Consider the following 19,347-nt stretch of genomic DNA (forward strand, 5'->3'; position numbering starts at 1 on the left):
AAGGGGCCACACTGCTCTGGCTGGGGTGATCTGGAGCCTCCCTGGAGCCAGCTTGTTCCTCCCAGAAGTCTGAAGAGAATCAGCCCAAGTGTGGAGCTGGCCTTTTGCTCACCTGGGGAATTGACACTTGGTTTGATTATTTCTGAGTCCCCATTTTCTTTGGTGGCCCCCACAGTTAAGGTTTGTGATTGCTGACAGGCTACAGTTGAAGCTGATGTTGTTACATGTATATTAGAAAATTCATGTATTTCTGATTAAAAAAACTACTCCAAAGATTTCTCAATTCTAAAGTTTAAGGAAAGTTTCATTTTTTGTTTGTGTGTTTAAACTTCAAGCTGCAGTTGAATGGTTGTTTCAGATAACTTGTTATAGGAGAGATACTATTTTGAATTTTTCAAAACAAAATACACTGATTTGGGGGCCAGCACAATGGGTCAACTAGCCAATCCTCTGCCTGCAAATGCCATCATTCCATATGAGGGCTAGTTCGTGTCCTGGCCATTCCACTTCCCTTCCAGCTCCCTGCATATGGCCAAGGACAGCAATGGAAGATGGCCCAGGTCCTTGGGACCCTACACCTTCGTGGGAGCTTCCTGACTTCAGATCAGCTCAGCTCTGGCTGTTGCAGCTATTTGAGATGTAAATTAGCAGGTGGAATATTTTTCTGTCTCCTCTCTGTGGATAAACCTTTCCAATAAAAATGAATAATTCTTTAAAAAATATATGCTGGTTTTTATAAATCCAAGTTCTCTGAAGAATAATAAAATCATTGCATAATGCAATCAAATATCTCACGCATCTTCACATCAGTTACTGCCTTAAACTGCTCTAACACAAATGTTGTTACAGCCATTGAGAAAGTACATTTGTAACTTTGGTGATGTAATTAAGGTCGTTTGACTGTTAAGTGATAAAACTGAGAATTAAATCCATGCCTTTAGATGTCATATCCTGTCATCTCTCCACTACACCATACTAACACTCTGAGTAGACAGCTAGTTGTATATACAGAGAAGTCTAATGGTGTCTTGGACTTTTCTAAAGAAAGTACATGACTTGTTGACACTATGGATGTGATGCTTTGTAGAATCAGGTGAAAAATCGTTCTTCACATTTTCATTGTCTTCACACAATTGAGCTGTGGCTGTAGAAGCCAAAAGCTTAATTTTACCTTTTCTTCTGTTGCTTGAAGTGAGCTCTTTATTGTTAATTAGGAGGCTAGAACATCAGCTCATGCATGTCAATAAGTAAATGCGTTAAAAACATTGTAGCTCCAGTGACTGACAGGTGCAATGGAATGAAGCATTGTTACCAAGACAAGCAAAGCCAGAAGAGCTATGTAGAAAAAGGCTTCTTGTCATTTACACTAAATCCTCAGAGGTGACCAGGTGTTTCCAATTTCTTGTTCCTCTTTTTTCTTTTCTTTCATTGTTTTGTTAACTAAAATGCAGTCTAGCACTTCTTCAGTAAGATTTGGTAGATATAAATGGACTTGTACATGTTAGAGTAATAATACACAAAATGTGATTATAGACCAGTAGCATCAGCATTTCCTAGACCTACTGTATCAGAAACTCCGGAGGTGGGCATGGCCATCCTGTGTTTTAGCAAGTGTGTCAATCTGATTCATGCTTGAAGTTTCAAATTTTCTGCTTTACAGTCACACTGTGAGATAAAAGGCCGCAGTATAGATTCTTAGTAGTGACCTTGTTGAACATAAATCTGTGATCTTCGGGCCCGGCAGCGTGGCCTAGCGGCTAAAGTCCTCACCCTGAACGCACCGGGATCCCATATGGGCGCCACTTCTGATCCCGGCAGCTCCACTTCCCATCCAGCTCCCTGCTTGTGGCCTGGGAAAGCAGTCGAGGACGGCCCAATGTATTGGGACCCTGCACCCGCATGCAAGACCCGGAAGAGGTTCCTGGTTCCTGGCTTTGGATCGGCATGGCATCAGCCCGTTGCGGCTCACTTGGGGAGTGAATCATCGGACGGAAGATCTTTCTCTCTGTCTCTCCTCCTCTCTGTATATCCGGCTTTCCAGTAATAAATCTTTAAAAAAAAATCTGTGATCTTTTTAAAAATATTTTTAAGCCATTTGACTACCTAGTTATGAATTAGAATACACATTGCCATGAATACAGGAAAAACTAAATAATTCAAAGATCCAATTTTACATTGGAAAAGCTATATTCTGAAAATTTATGAATAAATTAATAATATTAACTATAATCTCAGATAGTATGTGTGCAAAGCATTGTGTGTATGTGTGTTTGTGCCTGACTGCATGTGCTTCTTCATACATGTATGTATCAATATATGCACATAATCTTACAGTAACATCTCTAGGTAGGTATTCTCCTCAATATAAGATATGAATAGTTAAAGTTCAGTGAGTGGCAGAGAAAGAATTTAAATCCTGTTCAGTATGACCTTTAATTGAACTCTTCCTTCTGCTCTGCCTCTTTGTATTTTTTAATGGATTTATTTGTTTCAGAGGCAGAGTTCGAGAGAGAGAAGGAGATAGAGATAGATGGAGACAGAGAGAGAGAGAGAAAATCTTCTACCTGCTGTTCTGCTCCCCAGATGTTCACAACCAATTAAGGCTGGGCCAGGGCAGTTTCAGGAGCTTCATCCAAGTCTCCCATGTAGATTCACAGGCCCAAATGCTTGAGCCATTTTTTACTTTAGTAGGCCATTAGCAGGAAGCTGAATCAGAAATGAAGCAGCCAGGGCTTAAACCAGTGCTCTTATGACATTGCTGGAGTCACAGGCTGCAGCTTAATTCACTGCACCACAATGCTGGATCATCCTGCCTTTGTATTTTATTATGTTCTTATAGAACTTCTGTGATTGAAAATAGAAGGTAAAATTTAAACAATCACCAGAAATACGGTGGCTCAAAATTCACATTACCATTTACAGCCACCCTGTGTCTTCTAAAATAAAATGATGAAGTCAGAGACCTTTGTACATTTGGAGAATTAGACTTAGGGTTTGTAGTGGAAGTTCAGTTTTGTATCATAGCCTTCTATGAATGTATGTTTTTAATACTGTTTAATTTGATTCTGAAATAACTCATATAAAATATGGTCTTTCATTTCTGTTGTGTTTATTCAGATAAAATGGGGAATTAGAGGATGTATGCTCTAGAAATTTCAGAACAGCATACATAATCATAAATATCAGTCTTTGCAGGAGTGCCTATCACTTTCTTAGATATGTATCTCTGATTTGGATAGGAAGGTGGAAATATGTGCTTGAATGCAAAAGCTGGGTTTTGTCAAGTAAGAGGTTAAAAATAAAGATTTAGCTTCTTATTTTTGAAATTGTCTTAATACTTAGATTTAGAACCATCCTTAAGACTTGTGTTTTTAAAGCTTTCTTAGGGTTCATCTGATACCTGGTAGGAACAGGTGCCCAATCACACTTTAAAAGAATGATCAGGTAGATGGGGTATTCTGTTTTTACACAGACATAGGAAGCAAACCCTATTGACATTGTCTTGTCACTGACTGAGTTTCATGCTAGTGCGCTCATATAGGTATTTTAAGGTAGAGAACAAAGATGCCAAAGGCTATGAACTTAACCTGAGAAGTTGCTAAGCCATCGTAGCCCCTTTCAGATCCAGTCAATCAAAAAGCACTTACTGAGTAGCCAGATTGTGATTTATTGTCTTTCCTAATAATATGAATTCTCAGATTGCTCCACAGAACATTATGCAATGATGGAAATGTTCTATTTCTTCTTCATCTTTTCTTTTTTTTTTTTTTTAAGTTTTAACATATTTGAAAGCCAGGGTTACAGAGAAAGAAAGATGTTCCATCCACTGATATACTCCCCAGATGTCTGAAGTGGCCAGGTTTTGGTCAGGGCTGGGCCGGGCCCAAAGCAAGAGCTAGAAGTTAGGAGCATCGTCTTCAGTCTTGCATATAAGTGACAGGAGCACAGAGACTGAGGCCTGGTTGCTGTGATTTTTCCAGGCCATTAGCAGGGAGCTGGATCAGAAATGGAGCAGCCAGAACATGAACCACGTCCATATGGAGTGCCAGCATCACAAGTAGTCTCTTCAGTCACTACGCCAAACACCAGGTTGAAATGTTCTATTTCTGTATGGTAGGCTCTAACCTCATTGAATACTAGAACTATGGCTTATGCAATTCAAAAACTGGCAGTAAAAAATGTTGTTATCTGAAAGGCAGAGAAAAATAGAGCTCCTGTCTGCTGGTTCACTCACCCAGTGCTGGCAATGACTGTGACTGGGTTAGGTCAAAGCTGGGAGCCAAAACTCAATACATGAATGGCAGGAACCCAGTCACTTGGGCAATCACCTGTGCCTCACAGGGTCTGCATTAATACGAAGCTGGAAATCAAACATGGGCACCTTAACTGACATCCTAACTACTAGAATAAATGCACACCCCTCAAATTTGTCTATTATTTTCTTTCATTTCATTTTGATTTAAATTTGTTTAGCCACGTGGAGTCAGTAGACAGCACAAGATTAGAAGGTAGCTCTGAATGTTCTGCAGTCACAGGGAACCTTTATCCAGTTACATTTAATTCTCTCCATTGTGACTTGTCAGACTGCCTAACACTTGATAGCTAGAAACAGAGAGCAGCAGTTCACTCCAACCCCACCCAAACCCTCAAGTTTCATACCTTCTTGTTAACCCTAATTTTGTATGCCTGATTAGCCAACCAACTCATCATCTGTGTCACTTCCCTTTCTAGTACACTGATTCCCCCAGGGCAATGGCAGGATCTTTCTTGTCTGTATCCAAGTAATGAGTCCCCAGTCCCTCCTAAGGAGCAGCTTGCTATCTTGGGGGAAAAAAAAAAAAAACACTGGCCTTAGAGAGACTTCATTAGTATTGCAGCCTCGTCATGGACCAGTGGTGTGGAATTGGTTGTTATTTAACCTCCTGTAATGGGATGGTTCTGTTTGCCCCACAGGGTTGTTGTGAAGAGATCTAAGAGTGTAGCCAATGCAGTAAAGCCTCACAGAATTTAACTGGTGCATAAAGATAACAGATGAACTGCTAATGGAAAAGTAATATTTGTTGCTAATGCTTCTTATTGATATTTATGAAGAAGTAGATACTGGGTTCTAGGTTGATGAGGCTTAGCATTGAAATGAAATCATAAATATAAATGTATAGTTTATCCCAAGTGTGTCTTCAGGAAAAAAAAAAAAGAGGAAGAAATCTAGATCTGTTCTTCCATCAACTACAGTTCTTAAGCTAACCTAATTTGACTACAAATTAGAAAATGGAAAGTCAAAGAGGAGGTGAAGGAAGGACTGCAAGAGAAATTTTTATTTGCTTTTATTTCTTTCAGTCACTGCATTAATACTTCTTAATGCATTAATCCTCTTTGCCACTCACCCCCGACTTGCGCACATTCTTCCTAGACAGTAAACAAGTTAGTCAGTCAGATAATTTAAAAGAAATACTGTTTTTTTAGCCGATTATCCTAACCTGCATGTCAGTCACATTGTCCCTATCCCCACAATCACTGCATAATTGTATTGATTTTATGAGTTGCTAAACACAAAAGACATTTGAGAAAGATTAACTAGAGAAATAAAAGTAAACATCTCTCACAAACCTGAGACTTCCCGAAGCAAGATGTCAACAGGGCACTTCACACGCTGGCAGAGTTGACTGTGAGAGAAATATGAAAGGATATTTCACATGGTTCTCCTTCACTGGCTTCAGGTTTTTTAAAAGTCTATTAAGTTGTTTCCTGTTTACTTGAGTTCTCTGGATTTTCATTGTGAGAAGTGGAAATGTTTCATAGTGCATATGTGTTTGGGCTGCCATTCTGAGATGTAATTAGAAAGTGATTTTTCACAAGTTCTCATTTTTATTGATCATACAATATTCTCCATTTAAAAAAAAATGAGAAACACTTTGCAGCAGAAACTCCAGCACCTGGACTTCTGTAAGGGCTTGAAGTTTTTGATGTATTTAATTGCCAGGTGAAAATCTTGCATATTTTAGCCTAACAGCATGGCTGCTGACTTCTCAACAATGTTCTGAGAGTTTGGTGGAAAGTAGGATGGGGTTCCTTAATTTCTTGAAAGAAAGAGTGGAAGTCCAACTAGTTCATTAATAATTTTGTGATTGTGGTTGTGTCTGTGATTTACCAAATGAAATGTAGCGTGTACAGTTGTGTTTATCTACTGTTCATTCATCAGAAAAGCTAGGTAAACATCCTATAAATCTTTCATATCAATCCATAAAAGTTCTGTAAAGTTGCTTTGATTTTCACATAATATATGTTACGGTGAGATGATGATGAGCAGAAGATGGCCCAACACACCTGAGAGATGCAGCTCTGGGTTCCTGGCATTGGCCTGGCCCAGCCCTGGCTTTTGTGTCCATTGGAGAGTGAAGTAGCAGAAGCTCTTTCTGTCTTTGCTGTCACTCAGCCTTTCAAATAAGTATAGAAATCTTTTAAAACAAGTGATAATAAAGGCCATGATGTTAGCATTAAACTGCAGTGTAAAAAGAAGTTGAAACATCCTGCTATGTAGAAAAATAGGGTGTTTTAGAAGCTCTAACTCCTTCCACTTGCCCATAAAGATAACTGTGAGGGGACAGTGGAGCGTGCACACCTGCTCCATTAGCTGCAGAGTGCACCGGTTGCCCTCAGGCAGTCCCTAGCGCCATAAGTGTCACCTTGATCTTTCACTCACCTGGGTCCTGGGGTCCCTAGCAGGCAGCGTGTCTAGGAGGCCCTGAGAACTTCTCTCCCCTGGAACATCATGTCTCAGGCACAGTCTCTTCCTTTGTGGTGATACTGCCCACTCAGCTGCTTAGATCCAAGTGCCCTAGCTCTGAGCCCACCTGTCACAAGTGTTGGTAAAAGGAGAGTGAAACCCAAATGGGCTTAATGTGGAGTTTTATGACATATCCACTGGCCTTGCTTATTTATTATATACATAATTACTATTATGTGAACTAATTTTCAGATCATAATGGGTCTAAGAAGCTTTATCTGTGATTAAAATATCAGCCTTCCCACATTATGCTGGATTATACTTTAAATCTCATTCAGATTTTAATTCAGAAATTATGATCTTGTGGATCAAAACTAATGATTACCTGTGTAGTTAGTTACCTTTAGGAAATAAAGGGACTTGTAAATATCTGCAAAGACTGAACAAGATTTCAAAGGTGTATTTACTTTAGAGAATTTGTTAGTCCTGGTGATATTTGCACAGGGCTAAGTAAATATGCTGATCACAAATAATGTGACCATGTCAGATTTGCCGTAGTTTTTTTTCCCTAAGGACAGTAATTTTGTTAGTTTATGTGATTTAAAGTAACAAGCTGAATGTTACTGTAATATACTAATAATGATAAATTATTTCTATTTTAAACTAATTTACTCTGATTAACTTGATTCAGTAAGAGTGGCGTTAAACATTGATACAGTTCTAATGCTGGTGTATTTATCTATAAACTGGCAGATTCTTTATTCTGCTTCATTGGGCTCATATCTTTGTCTCCCCAGATCATTGATCGTGGAAACTTACAAGTTTTGGAATTGGGTAAAATGATTTCCTTCACTGTGTTCTTTAATATTTTAGCTATTCTACTTCTTTGTCTTTCTACATACTTTTAAAATAAGCTTATGTGTATCTGTGATGTATAATATCGCTATAAGCCTTTGACGGGAATTGCTATGAAATTTAACATTTACGCATATATATATATATAAGTTCAGGAAGAATTAGCATCTATTCGGTATTGAGTCAATAGATATAATAGGTATATCTTTCCATTTGTTAAGGTTTTCCTTGACTTATTTCATCACTGTTTTGCAACTTGAGCATATAGGTTTTTAAAATTTTTAATTACCACACAATTATATGTATTTATAGGGACAAAGTGATAATTCAGTATAAAAACATACGAATCTAAATGTATTTTTGCTACATTTACGATGAGATATTTGTTGTTTTAGTTTGCTTTGCTTTGCTTACAGTTTTAAATAGTATTACATTTTTAGAATCGGTGCCCATAAATTCATTGATTATATTTAGAAACAGTCTTTTTTTTTTAAAGATTTATTTTATTTTTATTACAAAGTCAGATACACTGAGAGGAGGAGAGACAGAGAGGAAGTGGAGCTGCCAGGATTAGAACCAGCGGCCACATGGGATCAAGGCGAGGACCTTAGCCACTAGGCCACGCTGCCAAGCCCCTAGAAACAGTCTTGATGGTTGTATGCATTAAGTATTGAAACTTTATAGAACTCACTAATTAATTCTAAAAATTATTTTGGAGATTTCCTTGATATTTCCTACATAAGTGATTTTGACAGATTTTTCACAGAGTTCATGAAAATGTAGTACAAAAACTTTGTGCCTATAAAAACTTAGCAGGGTGCTATGATGCAGCACGTTTAGCCACAGCTTGGCCAGCTCCACCCCCTTTTCGGAGTCTGTAGTTCTGGCTACTCTGCTTCAATTACTGAAGCAGCTGAAATTGCCATCTGGGTCACAGCTCAAGGACCTGAGTCCCTGCAACCTGAGAAACCTCAGTGGAGTTCCTGGCTCCCTGCGTCAAGCCGACCTACCCCCGCCGTTGTAGGCATTTGAAGCATGAACTAGTAGTCTGTGTGTCCTTCTTTCATTCTACCTTTTACAATGTATTTTTAAAAATATGTACCATATTACAAAAGTAAATCTTTTAATCTCATTTTTTGATTAACTTTCATGTTTGTGTGTGTGTCCTTCTGTCTTTCATTCTACCTTTTAAAATATATTTTTTAAAATATGCATCATATTACAAAAATAAATCTTTTAATCTCATTTCCATGGACTTTCTAAAGTGTTGTCATATTCATCCCATTCATCTACAAATAAGAAAAAGTTTTATTTTCTTTTTGATCTATATGGCGCTTTTTGCTTTCTTTTTGCCTCATTACTCTGGTTGTGATTGATAATGAGCTGAATCAAAGGGATAAAGAAAGGAAATTCTTGCCTTGTTTTTTATACCAGGTAGAAAGCATTAGTTATGTCACCATTAATAATGATAGCTTTGGGATTTCTGCAGACAGTTTTTGTGAAGTTGAGAAAATTTTCTATTTTCAGTTTCCTATATTTTTAGTTATAAACTGCCGACAAATTTTGTTAAACGATTGTTCTGCATTGATTGTTGTAACCACGAATTTTCTTCAGCCTTTAACCTGGTGTAATGATTTTCAAATATTGAAAAAGCCCTTTATCCTTGGAATTAATTCCACATGGTCATGTTGTGCAACTCTTTTTAATGCATTAATTTTATTTGCTACTGTTCTGTTAAAGATTCTTCTATCTAGACTCTTGAAGTACATGAGTCTGTAGATTTCTTTTTGTATACTGTTTAATATCAGTAATGCTAGCTTTATTAAACAAATTTAGAAGTGTGTCTCCTCTGTTTTCTAGAATATGAAAATGTAGAATTGATACTAATCCTTCTGTTCACATTTACCACAGTTCTCCAGCCTAAGTACCGGTATTGGAGATAACTGTCTTAGCATTTTCTTAAGATTTCTTATATTTTTATTTGAAAGGCAGAGTTTACAGAGACAAGGAGAGACAAAGACAGAAGCAAAGAGAAAGAGACATCTTCCATCTGCTGATTTACCCTCCAAATGACTTCAACAGCCAAAGCTGGGCCTATCTAAAGCCAGGAGCTCTTCCATTTCTCACATGTGGGCACAGGGACCCAAGGACTTGAACCATCCTCCTCTGCTTTCCCAGTCCATAAACAGAGTTGGACGGAAAGTAGAGAATCTGGAACACAAACCAGCACCTTTTGGGGTTGTCAGCACTACAATTAGAGGCTTAGTGGGCTATAGCACAGCACCAGCCCCTTGAAGCAGCTTTTAAATTACAATCTCATTTTCATTTTTCTTAATGGCTATAGGGCTACTCAAATAACCTCATTTATACTGGGCAAATTGTAAATTATTCATTTTGAGAGGTTGCCCATTATACCTAAGCTGTTAGAATATTTGAGTATGTAGTTTTCCATAGTAGTCCTTTACTAGCCTTGATATATTTGCAGTATCTGTGGTGATAACATCTGCTTCATCCTTTATATTGCTAGTCTATAGCTTCTGTTTTTCCTATTATCATTCAATTCATTTAAAAGAACCAGCTCATTGCATTGTTTCCCTCTGTTGATTTCTAGTCCTCATGGTTTATTTCTGTCAACCTATTCTGCATCTGTTTTACTTTGCTTATTTCCAGGGTTTCAAGTAGATCTTAGATTATTTATTTGAGACTTCCTCTCTTTTCTAAAATATCCTGTTAGCATTACTTTTGGGCATCTCCCACAATTTTTAAAAAAGCTTTTATTTTCAAACTTGAAAGCCAGAGTTACACAGAGAAGCAGAAGAGATCGTCCATCCACTGGTTCACTCCCAATTGGCCACAACAACTGGAGCTGAGCCAGGCTGACCCTCACAAATTTTTATAGTAAATTTTGATTATATTAATTTAGTTCATTTAAAATTTGTTTTTCACTGGATCTGCATTTTTGACTCATGGATTACCCCATAGATATATGAGGATTTTTTTAATGCATTTGTTTAAGGTTGACTTATCTATCTGAAAAAGCAGAATAATCCAAAGAGAGGTCTTTTGCTGGTTCATTATCCAGATTCCACTAACATCCAGGACTGGACCAGGTAGAAACCAGAAGCCAAAAAATCCAGCTGTATGTCCCATGTGGGTGACAGGGACTCATGTGCTTGATTGCTTCCTAGGCACATTAGCAAGAAACTGTGTTGGAAGCCGAGGCAGAGGCAGCACTCACTCCCAGGCACTCGTAAATGGGGTACCAGCTCATTACAGCCTAACCCCTCTGTCACAACACTTGTCCTAGAACAGTGTGGTTTTGTTTCCCAGTGTTGGGAAATCTATGTTATCTTTCCAGTATTGATTTTGATAGATTTTGCTGTGATTAGAGAACACACTCCATATTATTTTAATGCTTTTAAATTGCTTTTGTTTGTTTTATGGCCCATAATATGTCATGGACACCTGAATGTTTTGCTGTGTGCGATATACTATGTCAGTTGGATCATACTGATTGATGGTGGTGCTCTTTCCATTTCCATGCTGATATGCTAAATTGTTCTATAAATGTTGACAGAGGATATTGGAATCTCCAATTCTGTGCCTTTATCTATTTAGATTTCATAACAGCGTTACCTGATATTAATAAGCTTTTGATTTATCCTCACAAGAGAAGTTCTCCCCCATCCTTTTGCTTTTGTCCTATCTATATCCCTATGTTTTAAATGAGATTATTATAGATCTGTATAGATAAATCATAACTTGGAATCCATAATGTAATAATTTGATACATTAGAAATAAAATCTGCCTTTTTAGTTTTGCTTTTCTATTTCCATTTCTGCTTTCTTTTTTCTGACTTCATGTGGGTTACTTGTCTTTTTAGAATTTTATTTTAGGTTATTTGTAATGCTTTTTGTATATCCCTTATAGCTATTTTAGTGGTGGTTGTACTAGGCATTACAAGTTATGAACATGCGTTATGTTCTGCTGGGCCATTTTAAGAGTTTCTACAAAGTGTGGAAACATTACTTCTCTTAATATTTCCTCTTAAAAAAAAAACTGAAGGACGGAGTAACAGGGAAAGATTGAGAGAGAGAAATCTTCCGTCTGCTGGTTCATTTACCAAATGAAACACAGCCAGGACTGCACCAGGCCAAAGCCAGGTACCAAGAATTCCATTTAGATCTCCCAAGTAGGTGATAGACACACAAGCACTTGGGCCATCTTCTGCTGCCTTCACTGGTGCATTAGCAGAGAGCTGGATCTGAAGTGAAGCAGTTGTACTCGAGACAGCATGTGGGATGCCAGCTTTACAAGCAGTGACTTAACTGCTACGCCACATGGTGGCCCTTGTTTATGTATGTTTTTACCTTCCACATTTACAATGTTGTCCTTAATATTTCTTCTACATACATCTGAGGCAATATCAGACAGCATTGTAATTTTTGTGCCATATGCTCAAAATAACTAGGAAACTGTGAGGCTCTCTTCCTTTTGCATTTCCAACACAAACTTCTATTATTTTAACACCAAATTTACTCTCTTTTTTTCTGCATTCTGCTATTGAATCTGCTCATTAAAATTTTTAAACTACTATTTTTTCAGGTAATTGTAACATTCATGTCATGTCAGCATTGGTGTTTATTTTCTATTTTCACTCAAGTTGAGGTTCTCCCACCCCCCATGGTTCTACTGTAACAGGAGGTTGTAGATAGAAACCTGGACATTGAGGGTATCATGAGACTTTGGATCTGAATTTAAATATTTTCAAGTGGCATCATCTGACATTGGTAGAGGGTGGGAAGATGGAGGTTGTTACTGTCTGATAGAGGGAGAAGTCCAGCTTCTCCTGGGAGAGGGAGAAACTGCTTTCCATATGTATGAGTTCCAGTTCCCTGAGAGCCTAGGAGGCCAAGGATGCCTTACAGCTGTTCCTCATGTGACCTCCACTGAGGGGCATGAAGGGAGAGGGAGTCTTCAGTACCGCTGGGCAGTGGCAGAAGTCCTGACATTTCACTAGGCTTCCTCTGGCACTACCCCAAAGAGCAGGGAGGAGGATTTGGTTCTTCCTGTCAGGGAAGGTGATCTCTAGACCCCCACGAAGTCATACTGAAAGGGGTGCTCATAACAGACCTGCAGGAGTGAACTTGCCCACTGTCCCACCTTCTTTCCCACCACCAAGACATGACCATTGCAGCTCCTCCTCGCCACCCTGTAGCATTGGAAGCCATGGCTCCTCCATTCATCTTTTACTGCCTGAATGAAGGTTCATGGCATTTGCCTACAATCTTGTTTACAAGTTCCTGCCTTGCTAAGCTGCCTCTCCCTTAGTCCTTTGGTTGGAGATAACAGGCTATTGGGCTGTCTACATCCACTGCTGTTTTCAGCTGAAGTCAGCGCCTTCAGTTCCAGTGCAGGCAATCTGAGGCAAAATAAAATCTCAGAAACTTGCTTTTGTTTGTCCTTCAGGTCCTAGGGTCCCTAGATCTGCTTCATTCTGCCTTTTTCTTTCCATCTTTCAGTGTCTTTTTTGGTTTACTTTATATACCTTTTAGTTGTATTCAAAGAAATAGAAAAAATATGTCCACCAGGGCCTCCTGGAATCAGAAGTCCTAATTTTTTTTAATGTTACCATCACCTGCTGTTTTGTTATTGTTATTGTTTATTTGTTTTTTGTTATTTGTTTGTTTAGATAAGGAAGGACAGAGAACTCCCATCTATTAGCTCATTCCTCGCATGCCCACAATGCCGGGTCTGGCTGGGGCTAGGAAGCTGGGGATTCAACCCAAGTCTGCCAGAAAGCCAACTGTCTGAGCCATTGCTACTCCCAGGGTCTGCTATTTTGCCACTAAGGAATGTAGAACCAGGAGGCAAAGCTGAGTACTGAGCCCAAGTACTCCTGCATAAGACGCTGACGTCCTGACAACCATAAAATCAGATGCCTCTTGTTTATACAGTGGACATTAAGGTTGAAGTGTTTTCTCATTTCGGAGGATTGAGAAGAATCAGGATGCCTTTCTCTGCTATGTTCACAGACTGTTGCTATTTAAATGGGAGACTTTGCAACAACTCTGATTAGTTTGGAGGGAAGGCAGAAGTTCCTTTGGCATTTAATGTCACGTCCTGATTTAACGCTTTGATGGTCACGTTCTGATCTGTGTCTGATCCTAAAGAGTCTTGATGCCCGTGTCTATTTGGTAGGGAAAACCACAGGGAGCTCATAATCGGGGACTTAAATGACAACCTTCTTCCATTCTTTGCTAACCCTGAAGTTTCACTGAAAAAAGAAAATTGAATTCACTCGCAGTCACATTTGAATGCTGGAGGCAGCGCTCCATCATTAGAAGCGACTGTCACTCAGCAGGTTGGCCTGCTCCTTACTTATGGAGGCAGATGTTTCATTGAACTTAACATTTCCGATCTTGCCAGAATAGCAGGGGAATCTAACATTGAAAATAAAATGCTGAATGTCTTCCTGTCTTCCAGGCAAAAACTGACCGTCCCAAATGGAAGTTGCCCTATTATTCTGAATACTTACTTTTGTCAGAAAGTTGTTCCCAAAGAAGATTCAGAAAAAGTTCAAGAAATGCACTGTCTAGACACAGTACCTCCAAGGAGAAACATCACTTTGGTCCAAATGTATAAAATTAGGAATCTGACAAGTAATTCACCTGAAATACAGGTAATCTCTCACTGAGTTTGGAATCTGTAGTTGTTAAAAGTATGAGTGACCGGATTTGTAAGGGTTTTGAAGTAGGTTGATATATTCATCTATTGTCGGCCTCCAAATAAACAGCAAGTACATCTGGACAACCTACTATTCTTGTCAACCCTGAAGATATTAAATCAATTTAACATTTATATATCTTTTATAGCATTTCATCTTTCTAATTATGTCTTTTAATATTTATTTTATTTTTTAAAATATATGAAATTTTCTTTGGGGGGAATCCCAGCCTATACAAAATTGTACCACAATTCAAAATTCAAAATAAAAATATATTAAAAATAAATAAATAAAGTGAGGCTGAGAAAGGTAAAAATATATATAATATGAAATGTTCATGTTCTTTATTCTCATCCTGTAATTGAGAATTTTGAAGGCCTCTTTTATTTGCTTTTTAAAATATCATGTTTTTCTTTTTCATAATATCTTTATCCTTTGGGACAGAAAGAGCTACATGGCCTTGAGATTAGACACTAGAGGTGGCTATTTGGAATTTTTTGGTCCCTGAGCCATAGTCATCTGCCAAGATGAATTTGCAGAACCACTAAAATTCACTCACAGTAGGCATGATGTGTGCCTTGGGACACTCCTTGTTCTGAGAGTCTGTGTGGCCAGTGCTGTGACCTCAGGCTCGTTGGATTACGGGAATCATCACTGAAAAGAATGCTGAGACGACAAATTCACAGAGGGGAAGTAAGGGGAAAAAGGAGAACTTTCATCTCCTCTTTGTTGAATAAAATCAAGAGAACCAAACAGACAATCAAAAGGAGATAAATCAAAAAGTGTCTGGGGAGGATTATTTGAAAATGTGTGTTTTCTAATCAATTTACTTATAATATTGAAAAGATGACTCAGAGAGTATCATTGCTCTAACATGTAGTTGCATCAAGTATGTGATTATTAATGTAATGAGATACTTTTGTCTCATGACAATGACAGTGAAGCTGTAGTGTAGCATCATGGTTTATTATGACCTTTGAAGGCAGAAGCCCAGGTTCAAATCATGCTTTGGCTGCATTCTGCTGGGAGACCTTTGCCAAGATCTATAGACTTTCCTATTTGTAAAATGGGGACAGCATTATATTATCTACCTCCTTGATTGGTTGTGAGGTAATAAAGAACAAAGCCTGGAATACAGGAAGATCTCTTGAGCTCTCTACAAATGTTACTTAGTGGGAGTGACTATTACTGTAAAGGGTTATTGGGAGAACACATGAGGTTATCAAGTGTTTAACCTGATCTTTCTTTCACTTGTCCTGTTAAAACTGTTACCTCAGAAAAGAACTTCTTAAATTGCCCTGAGATATTTTACTGGAAGGACTATCTGTGTGTTTCCAAAGATCCAAGCTGGTATCCCACAAATGAGAAGTACTGCACTGTTTGTGTTTTCCTGTCACTTTCCCGTTGTCAGCAGAGGTAGTTACCTCGGGAAGTAGAAATCCTTACTGCTCACTCTGGTTTATCATCTGATTCCTTTGATATAACACCAATACATCCTAAGGTTGCCTAAGACTGTCTTTTTGGGTGTACAGCATTTTGTAAGTCAAACTAAAACTTCCCTTTGCATGTCTTGACCAGGTTATGTGTAGTGATGTTGACCCTCTGGGTACAGGCTGGACTCATGGGTATAAAGAAGCAAAGCAGCACCTCACATTCTGTGCCTCATCAAGAGATTCTCTCCTGGACATGGTGGAAAGCCAAGGAACCTCCCTGTCATCAGGAATGCCCGTCCGAGTGGTGGTACAGAGAGTTTATGCTCTTCATGGCAGGGACAGCACGTGGACCCAGCAGGGGAGCAGCTCAGGGCACACAGACCTTGCTGGAGCTCGGTGAGTAACTAGATACAGGTGTCAGAGAGCTGGGTGTGGGATATGTGGGAGGGAGGAGAATGCTCGAGAAAGTGAAGTGCTCTGCCCAAAGCAGTTTCTTAGTCTCATCTACCATATAAATAGGTTATTTTGTTTGCTTTTTTCTGGAATCAAAATTGAATATCCATAGTATGACAAAGGATTGTTATGCACTTATATAAAAAACAGATACTAAAAATTAAATTTGTTGCATTTACTTTTACTTGTAATGGTTCATGTTACTAAAAGTGATACAAATATTTAAAATATTGATATTATCCTAGAAAAAATCAGACATGCTTAACCATGCTTTATGATACCTTATTATAAAATTGTATGTATGCATATATATTAAACCCCTGAATAAATAACAGCTAACAGTGCATCTGGGAGTTCTCAGCAGGCCATTTGAAGCAGTCTGTATCAGTGATGCCTGATGTTGCCTTCTTCAGTACTGTGAATGTTGTACATCTACTTTATCCAGTGTGGTAGTCTCTGGCCACATGTAGCTGTCAAGCCTTTGAAGTATGAATAGTGCCACTAAGGAACTGTGTGTTAAATTTTGTTTCATTTTAATTATCTATGAATTAAGTAACTTCCTGATTTACCAGTGGTTACTGTGGTTCATGTTATAGCTATATGTCCACACAAGCGAGGAACAAACTTGTAAAGCAAAATTCTTAACTCACATAAGCCATAGAGACTTGTATCTTCTTTTCTGCTGAAATTTAAGTATTTTAATGTTGTGTTCTTTCAAGTTATAGTAGACACATCATTTACTGGAAAGCTTAGTTAAATATAACCCTTTGAAGTTATATTTCTGCTGGTGTTATAGTGCCTTGAAAGCAGTAGGACAACTTTGTATTAGAATAGAAATTGAAAATGTAAGTGCCACTTCATCAAGTGAATTAATCTTCTTATCTACAACAAAACACATTTTAAAGAAACAATAGTTGATAGCCTGAAGTGTTCTGACTCCATTCTAAAGGAACAACAGGAAGCCCTTTATGTTGGTTATGAGTCATCTTCAAATAGATGGCACATTGCTTGAAACTACTATGAATTTCAGAAAAATACTCTTGGGGTCAAGAGCCAAAGAATAATAATTTTGGAATGATGCAAAAAAAAAAAAGCTTTTCTTTGGATTGTAATGAATGAAATTCAATAAATCCGTTTTAAGGTCTTCAGTGTGGTTTGCAATTATAGGCTAGTCTTGTACCCCTTAGATTTAAATCTGCGGTAAATTTGAATGGAATCGTCTGAGACAGTTTTGGATTAGACATAGGTTTTGGTTTTCCTTGTGTTTTTTCATGCGATGTTTTCAGTATTTATCTCTGGAAAGGAGCATACTGGTTAACTTGGCACTGAGGTTCTTGATAAACCTACACCAGCCTACCACACAGACTACACATTCCCAGAACAGAGTTGTAGTGTTGAGTGAGTCACGTGAGGAGAAAGCGTGATGAAACCGACAACTGCAGTGGCTTCCTTATGAGCAATTACAGTGTGTATCTTGAAGGCTTTCCCCCCAGGTCCTTCAATGGTACTTGTTTTACTTGTTGCACAAAGAGAAGACAATTGGAAGCTGAAGCGTGGTGAATTGCTGCCAACAGTCAGCGTTGTGCATGCTTTGGATTTGAGCCTTTGAACATCAGTTGTGACATATCAATTGAGAATATGCTTGCGGTAGACTAAAAGACGAGCAACAAGTTTCAAATATAAGAAATCAACAATCAGTTATTCACATGTAGTGATTATGCATTCTACATGTTACATTCTTCTTCTTTTTCATTAATTAAGTAAACAATCTAATTTTGGATTAATGTGAGATACCTGTACAATTTATGAGATACAATGTAATATTTCAAATAGATACACATAGCATAAACCAATCACAGGAGGCACTTACACAATTACCCATACCATTCCTATTATTACAGACCAGAGATGCCCTGCTATTCCAAGGAATACCAGAGCCTGTTACTGTCAACTTGAATATGTTTTGGTACCCATCATCCAATTTCCCACCATTTCCCTATCTCTAGTAATACTGTCTCAGATTCATGTTCTATATAAACACATATGTGTATTTCAACTTCCATGTGTGATACTTATTTTTGTATGACTTATTTCATGTGAATAATGATCTCTAATCCAAAACATTTTGTTGCAAATTCTGAATTTCTTTCTTTTTATGACTGATATTCCTTGGTATATATGTACCATATTTTCTTCAGTCACCCATTGATGAATATCTGAGTTAATTCATATCTTGGACATTATGATTAGTGCCACAATAAATGTAGGAATGCAGGTATCTCTTTCATAAGCTTATTTCATTTCCTTTGTATATGTTCCTAGAAGTAGGATAGCTTGGTCATGTGGTAGATTTATTTTTAGTTTTTTGAGGTACATCCCTGCTGTTCTCCATAATGGTGATACAATCTACATTCTCACCTACAGAGTATTAAGGTTTCCTCTCTTTCATGTCCTTGCCAACATTTATTGATTTTTTTGTCTTTTTGATAATACCCGTTTTTAGCTAGAGTGAGATGATACCTCACTTGTGGTTTTTAATTTTATTTCCCTAGTGTTTAGTGACTCTAGACATATTTTATTGTGTTTATTGGCCATTTGGGTTTTGTTTTTTTAAAAATATTTGTTTAGAGCCTTTGCCTGAATTAACTAGAGTGTATGTCTTGTTGAATTGTTTTTATCTTGCTATACAGTCTTGATTTTAATCCTTTATCAGATGCATCATTTGTAAATATTTTCTTGTATTCTGTTGCTTATCTCCTCACTCAGGTGATTATCTCTTCAACGTACAGAAGCTTTTTAGTTTTCTGTAAATTCCATCTGTCTATTTTTGCTGGTTTTGCCTATGCTTTTGGCCTTTAGGCAAAAAGTTGCTGCTTATGTTTTCTTCTAGTATTTTCATAGTTTTAGATCTTACACATTTGATCCATTCATGGTTGATTTTTACACTTATGTCTGTGGAAATCCAATTTCCCAACACTGTTTAGGTTGTTCTTTCTCCGGGGAGTATTTTCACCACCCTAGTCAGAGGTAAGTTGGATGTAGGTATATTAGTTCATTTTTGGAATTTCTAGTCATGTTCCATTGGTCTTTGTGTCCAATTTTATGCCAACACTTATGCTATTTTAGTTATAGTGGCTCTCTCTATGTCATGAAA

The 19,347-nt window shown here is 37.9% G+C and overlaps 1 protein-coding gene and 1 long non-coding RNA gene across 3 annotated transcripts in view; one reads left to right on the top strand and one right to left on the bottom strand.

The window, feature by feature from the left end:
- LOC131481140 (uncharacterized) overlaps positions 1 to 5,678 on the bottom strand; it is a 37,561-nt gene extending 31,883 nt beyond the window's left edge. The window contains exon 1 of the long non-coding RNA XR_009246068.1: positions 5,608 to 5,678. This is a non-coding gene — a long non-coding RNA (uncharacterized LOC131481140). The remainder of the gene's footprint in view (positions 1 to 5,607) is intronic.
- SPIDR (scaffold protein involved in DNA repair) overlaps positions 1 to 19,347 on the top strand; it is a 389,493-nt gene that overhangs the window by 225,779 nt on the left and 144,367 nt on the right. For both annotated transcript variants that reach the window (XM_058668602.1, XM_058668603.1), the window contains exons 9-10: positions 14,067 to 14,262; positions 15,886 to 16,136. In XM_058668602.1, the coding sequence (XP_058524585.1) occupies positions 14,067 to 14,262; positions 15,886 to 16,136 (447 nt within the window). The remainder of the gene's footprint in view (positions 1 to 14,066; positions 14,263 to 15,885; positions 16,137 to 19,347) is intronic.

The sequence above is a fragment of the Ochotona princeps genome, chromosome 9, assembly GCF_030435755.1.
Source record: "Ochotona princeps isolate mOchPri1 chromosome 9, mOchPri1.hap1, whole genome shotgun sequence".
Classification (NCBI taxonomy): domain Eukaryota; kingdom Metazoa; phylum Chordata; class Mammalia; order Lagomorpha; family Ochotonidae; genus Ochotona; species Ochotona princeps.